Genomic DNA, 7214 nt, shown 5'->3' with positions numbered 1-7214 from the left:
TTCTCTCGCGCATCCATTGTCAACGGCTCTGCCCTGCCCCGTAGGGGTCCAATGTTACCCCGAGACTTCTTCTTGCTACCTATATACTTGAAGGACTTTTTGTTATCCTTAATCCCAGAAGCTAATCTAATCTCCAGTGCTGCTTTAGCCTTCCTTACCAAATCCCTACAAGCTCGGGTCAGAGAGGTATACTCCTCCTTTGTCCCTGCCCCCTGCTTCCACTGCCAGTACGCTTTTTTCTTTGCCCTCAGGCCAGCTTGGATATCCGCGCTCAGCCATGAAGGTTTCTTAGATCCTTTTCCCACCTTCCTGCACAGTGGAACTGTGTCCTGCTGCGCCCCAAGGATAGCCTCCTATCCTTGGGGCTTATTCAGTGGGCTTAAACCCACTTAAATCAGTGGGCTTATTCATGTGGATAAAATTTAGCACTGTGTGTGTGTATTTGCAAGATCATGGCTTCACATCAGAGGCAAGAAACAATTGTAGCAGCTTACTTGTGGATATCTTACATATCTGTATGCTCTCATAATTTAAGTTTTATCATATGCTCTAAGCACTTTTATTGTATTAGACAACAAGCTACTTTGGGGCAGGGCAATTTGGGTACTTTTGCTCCACAAGCCACCTAGCATATTTGGGATCTATATAAATAATCATACCTATTCAGCCAACCAAGACTAGGAAAATCTTGCTTAGCAGAAGTTGTGACATCAATCGCAGCTCTCCTTTCTTCCAGAGGTGAACACTGGGTAGACAAGAGGACTACCTTAATAATAATCATATACAGTAGCAGCAAAAGTTTCCACAAGGAGAGCTAAACTTGTGGTGAAAGTAGTAACTTAGCACTTGGAAGACCTGGGTTCAATTCCCTTCTCTGCCAAAGATTTCTTCTATGACTGGGTGAACCAATGGGTGTCTCTCTTCAAGACTATTTGTCATCCATTATATGAAAATAGCACTTTCTCAAAACATAAGGATGGTGAGGTACCCACAGTATATAAAGAGATGGGGATTGAAGCAAGGTATGTTGAAATGCTAATTTTGAACTCTGTAATATTAAGAGGTCTAAAGAATTTTGTCAAGAGCCGGAAACTCTTGTTGGACTCAACCATCCCACATGTTTTCTTTGTCACATTAAAGGCATTGACCAATGCACTGACCAGTGACTAACTGAAACAGTTACTTAAAAAAATTAAAGGCCAACCTAGGCATTGGCAACGTGAAGAAGCGAAAAGAAAACTTGGAGTCATAGTGGACTCCAAGATGAACATGAGTCATCAGTGTGATGAAATCATCAGCAAAGCTAACTGCACTTTATTATGCATCAGCAGATGCATGACAAATAGAACCATGGAGGTGATATTTCTCCTCTGTGTGGCATTGGTGAGACCGCAGTTGGAGTACTACATCCAGTTTTGGGCACTGTACTTCAAGAAGGATGTTGATAGACTTGAGAAGGTCCAGAGGAGAGCTGCTCATATGGTTAGGAGCTTACAGGACAAGCCCTATGAGGACAGACTGAGGGACTTGGACCTATTCAGCCTCCACAAGAGAAGGCTGAGAGGTGATCTTGTGGCCGCCTACAAATTCATTACAGGGGTGCAGCAAGGGATCAGAGATGCTCTGTTCACTAGGGCACCTCTTGGGGTAACAAGGAACAATGGTCACAAACTGACAAAGAGCAGATTTAGGCTGCATATCAGGAAAAACTTCTTCACAGTAAAGGTGGCCAAAATTTTCAATGGGCTTCCAAGGGAGGTGGTGCTCTCTCCTACCTTGGGGCTCTTTAAGAGAAGGCTGGGTAGGCATCTGGCTAGGGCCATCTGACCCCAGCACTCTTTCCTGCCTAGGCAGGGGGTCAGACTCGATGATCCATTGAGGTCCCTTCCAACCCTAGTATCTATGAATGCCTAAAAACCAGCTATATCCAACAATTTTCCTCTGCTCCCTGTTTAATTGACAAAGAAGAACTGGGTCAGAATCTTCAATCAAAATTATTTGCTGCAACTCAAAATTATCACAAGAAAATATGTTTAACAGTATTTTCTGATTACGAAGACAATCTAGAAAAAATATGTAGCTTTGTATAAGTTCAAACTGAGGTAAAGTTTTCCGTTTGTTGAACTAAATTCAAACATTCCATTTTACAACAATTCAACATTAATCTGCATCTGTCTCTGGGCAGGGATGACTTATAAGGAGCTTTATACTCTCATTCTTTCCTGTGAGACCGTGGTTCTCAACTTTTTTAGATTCGAGGCTCACCTTGGAAAATGCCACCTTTTATTGCTCACTGTTTTTGGACTTCTGAAAAATAACAGAGCAGTTTTTCTGTTGCAAGGAACTCAGAAAGACCATAACTACTGATTTCTACTTTAAATGTCTGGGTTTACCTTGCGAATCATATTTCAAACCTAAAAGTGCTAATATTGTGTGGCACCCCACAGCACCCTTGAAAGAATCTCAAGGCACCCTGACTAAAAATCATTACCATAAGGTCTAGCCACTGATAGAAAGAAACTATATTCCATACTGCACTGCAGTCTGACCTCTGACTGATCTGCATGATTAATTCTGGAAGATGTAGTTTGATGAGAGAACCTGGCCAACTGGGAGAAATGAGGACATGAGACACCAATTTATAGAATATTCCTGAAGCACTCCTGAGCCCCATGGCTATACATGGTTCATTGCACAACACACCAACATGGGATGTTTCAGAAATGTTTCACTTCAGTGCTTTAAACCAAATAAAATCTTTTTGTGCACTATTTGCTTAGTGAAAAATCTCCAGTGTCCACTTTCTGTCCTAGTCTAATATGATAAAGGGCTTAGTCTGTCTGATCAAGTGTGCATGCATCGCCAAGATAGGGTTACCATACATCCATGTCCTCTTTTTTAAGCCCTCTGACCTCAGTTGGGGCAGGTTTTTTAAAATCTGGCGAAACGTCCAGGACTTTCTTTTGGTCCGCTGGTGGGAGCAAGGGGAGGGCAGTCGGAGGCAGCAGGGAGCACACACATACCTGCCTGCAGCAGCGCAGACCCATGCAATGTTCCCTGTTGCCTCTGATCACATCCCCCTGCTTCCACCCATGGCCAGGCAGGCAACACAGGGGCCCATGCTCTGCTCGCAGGGGCTGAGCAGCCAGGAGACACTGAGGGGGCAAAAGGGGAGTGTTAGGGAGGGGGCCATGGCCAGATTGCCTGGTGCAGTGCAGCAGCCCCATCCCAGGGCATGGGGTACCATGGTGTGGCAGCACCAGGGGGCTGTCTGTAAGGAGTGAGGGGCACCATCAGGACCCAGGGAAGCAGGGTACTGCAGTTTGGTGAGTGAGGGGCACTAGCAGGGCTGGGGTCAGTGGGTTGGGAGTGAGGGGCAGCAGCAGGGCTGGGGGGGTATGGTTTGGCAGTGAGGGGCAACAGAATGGGCAGGGGCAGAACCACCCTTTGGGGCCGGCCATGTAAACGCTCCTTTGAAATCCATCATTCATGACAGGCAATTAGTTTTGGAATAAAAAAGAAGCATCAAAATTCTGACATTTCCTGAACAGTAGAAATTTCAGTCTTTGACCAATTTAGCTGAGTTGAGCTCGAATCATATTTGTGCTCATCAAGATGCTTGGGCTTTCTTTAGGCATTTGCACAAAAATGTACTCTGTTTACCGTATGTACTCAAACTGAAGTTGACCCAGAATTTAAGACAACCTTCCAATAATTAAACTTTATATATGGCAAATGTATAATTTTAAAAATAATTTTCCAGGTATAGAATCTAATGATTGGAAAGCTGTCTTAAATGCATCCCCCTCCCACTGCTACAGTAGGGAAAATAGTGGCTTGGGCAGTCAGGTGGCCCCCTTATCCCCTTCCCCCTCAACTACTTCTCCCTGCAGCCTTCCTGCCTCCTCCCCCCGCCACAGGCACTCTCCCATCCCCAGCTCCCCACAGCCTCTGCCCCTTCCCCCCTCCCCACAATCTCTGCCCCTTCCCCCCCTGCTCCCTGCAGTCTCTGCCTCTTTCTGTTCCCTCCCAGAGAAGTGTGAGCTCAGCCCTGGCTGGGCCATGCAACCATGTGAGTGCCACTGACTGTCCAGGCAGGGGACAGAGTTTCCATGTGCTCTGTGCCCAGAAGGGAATCCAGTATGAGACAGAGCCAAGCTGTGCCTGACAGCAAGTAGGGGAAAGGGACAGAGGGTGGGGCAGAAGCTGCAGAAAGCAAGTCAAGAGCAGCATTCCCTGTAAGTTACGCGGCATGCATGGCTGTGCAGGCGCACTCCTGCCACGCTGCTAGGTGTGCCTGCGTGGCCGTGCATGCCACACAGCTTAGGGGGAATGCTGGTTGAGAGTGAGGCAGGAGACTGCTGTGGGTCTGACTCTGGCCCCGACTTGGGCTTAGGACCAGTGTCAGAGCTTCAGCAGCCACCTCCTCATTCCCCTTTGTATGTAGTTTTAAGATAAGAGTCTTTTTCTTCTATGCTGTGGGGTGGGGGGGAAGGTATCAAGGGACTTTTTCTCCTAAGCCGATGTTGCAGGGCTTGTCTTAGATTCAAGTAAATACTGTACATATATAACCAAATTCTGCACTCATCTGGTAACTGAATGAATACTAGGCCAGGCATTGATGGTTACATTCCAAATCCACCATTTCCAGGAGTCTCCTTAGTACATTTTGTAACTACAACATACAGTAACAACCTGTAATCCAACTGCTTGTAAACCTACCAGAACTTCCTTCCCTACAGTCAGCATGGATGTGTAGGCTTCCAAATACACTTTGTGACACTCCTTTACAACCTCCAGCCCTTTCACTGTAATATCCTTAGCGTCTCCCAGCCCCAGTCCAATCAGATAAAGCATTTTAATTGGGGCAGCAGGTGAGATGCCAGCTCCAGGGTGTGAATTTTGTAACCTGCTACAAAAAGGAAACAGATATTAGATGGGGGCAGATCACTGTGGATCAATCTACATCTCTGGAAAACATGACGGGACTCTTTTCCTGCCAAAAATACTGCTCCACTGGGCAGATGGCATCCCTAGCACCTTCTGAAAGAGAGCAGCTTCAATGCCCGTGCTTTACCTAGGGAAGCAAACCAGCCCCTCCCCGCCCCCACCCCAGTGCTATCCCTGTTTTCCTCTCTCCCCATAATAATCCAACAGCCCACCTTAGGGCTGCAATGGAGCTGCAGCTTTATCTTCCTAAATAAAAGTGTGTGCGTGTGTGTACACATGCACATACAGACACATGGACACAAGCATGCACACATAAATATATACATATATGTTCATATACACACACGCACATATACATATATACATAAAAAATAGAGAGAGAGATGCACATTTCTCTTTCTCTCTCTCTCTATTCTTGTGTAGGTTGCAGGTTATATGTATACTACATGCAGTATATCAAATTTTATGCCATACAACTGAAGTATATGAACTATTATTGATTTACGATATCTAGGCAGGTATTTTACATGCAGCATGTCTGTATATATATGTGTATGCATGCACATGTATACACACACATATATACGCACACACACGTGTTCATGCCTGTGTCTACATGTCTATATGTGCATGTGTGTACGTGTGTATATAAATATTATATATTTCATGCACGTTATATAGCATGTAATATACATTATGTATATATGAAACACACACGTATAACGTCCATTACACACGATCTATAGCATCCTATCTGGTACAAAGTATTATGCATATAACATGGATGTTTATCTAAGGCATGTTTTATATCTCTTTCTCTATATATAAAACATACTATTATATAAAAAGCGCGTGTACCGCCCCCGAGGTGTGTATAACCCCTCCCGCCCCGCTGCCCCCGCCCGCATGGCGGGAGGGCAGGGCAGGGCAGGGCAGGGTAGCCCCCCGAACCGAGCCCGGTCGCCACCCCCGACCCCTCAGGCCGCCCGGGTCCCGCACGAACCGTGGTCCCGCCGGGCCGGTGAGAACCTGCCGCTTTGCGACGTTTTGCGACAAGGGCCGAGGGCAGGAGCCGGGCCGGGCCGGGCCGGGCACAAGCTCCGCTACCGAGGGGGTCGTGCCGGCGGATGGTGCCGCGGCTGCGCGGGTGGGCGCGGAGCCTCATGGCCTCCCGCGTGCGGGGCGGGCTCGCGCTGCCGCTCTCCAACGGCCTCAGCATCCCTGTGCTGGGCCTGGGTAAGTGTCACCCTGGCGCGCTCAGCTCTGGCCCCCAGAGCCGCTTGGGCGCAGCGCCTTGTCTGGGACTCCTTTCGTCTCCTCTCTTCTCCTCTCTCAGTGCCGCTGAGGGCCATCGGGCATCAAAGAGTTCGTACCAGTTGCCAAACGGGGCGTCACTGGCCCGGGGCTGTGGTCAGGGCCTAAAAGTGCTCCCCAGTGTGGCCCTAAGGGCCCGGCTACACGTTCAAATGGAAGGCGGGTAGAAACCAGGTGGAGCACTGGTACATGTTTCAAAGCCCTAAGTTTGTAGCTTGTCAGCCCTTTTGATAACTGGAGGGTCATTATCGTGGGATTAATTATTTTGCACGTGTGGCTAGTCTGAATTCATGCCGTGATTCACTAACTGGTGGCACGGAGCAAAGGCCTAATAAACGTTATGTGGAAGCAAAACAAAATTGTTTGCCTTGAGAGCACAACAGCATTTCAGACTTGGGTAGATTTTTCCTTTCCAGTTGTACAAGCACCGAGGTCAGTGATACTCAGTAATGGAGCTGCGGCACCCTGGGGTGCCCTGAGATCCTTTCAAGAGAGCTGCCAGGTGCCACTCAGTGTTAGTGCTGGTAGTTGTGCAAATATTTTTCATACAATAAACTAGAGATTTCCAATAGGCATCTACAGTGTTAGAAACATGGCAACTAGGTATGGTCTGCTCATGGTCTTTGCAACAAGAAAAGCTTCTCTCTTACCTTTTCATAGTAAAAAAACTGAGTGAAAATGAAGAGCTGACATTTGCCAAGTGGGACCGTAAGCCTCACAAAGGTTGAGAAGCACTGACCTGGTTGGTTTGTGCTGGCCACTGTACTGAATAACAAGTACATAAAATACAGTTGGAGCTCACTGCAAAAGTCTCCTTAATGGAGAGAAAATGAAGATATTTTATCTTCACATTTGAGCCCAGACAATCTTTGAATTTTTGCTAAGTCCTTCTCTTAACTGTTTTTTTTCTCTAGTTTCAACAAATTTATTTGAAGCATTATTGCCAGTTT

The 7214-nt window shown here is 46.9% G+C and overlaps 1 protein-coding gene across 1 annotated transcript in view; it reads right to left on the bottom strand.

The window, feature by feature from the left end:
• The window catches only part of DPH5 (diphthamide biosynthesis 5), a 35412-nt gene extending 29227 nt beyond the window's left edge, over nt 1-6185 (bottom strand). The window contains 3 exon segments of the mRNA XM_019531014.1: nt 4723-4912; nt 5954-6073; nt 6075-6185. Coding sequence (XP_019386559.1) covers nt 4723-4912; nt 5954-6073; nt 6075-6169 — 405 coding nt within the window. The 5' untranslated portion in view covers nt 6170-6185.
• Between the last annotated feature and the right edge of the window lie 1029 nt (nt 6186-7214).

The sequence above is a fragment of the Crocodylus porosus genome, unplaced genomic scaffold (assembly GCF_001723895.1).
Source record: "Crocodylus porosus isolate Cpor-Errol unplaced genomic scaffold, CroPor_comp1, whole genome shotgun sequence".
Classification (NCBI taxonomy): domain Eukaryota; kingdom Metazoa; phylum Chordata; order Crocodylia; family Crocodylidae; genus Crocodylus; species Crocodylus porosus.
The sequence above is the reverse complement of the archived record's forward strand: the minus strand, read 5'-3'. Positions and strand labels throughout refer to the sequence as shown.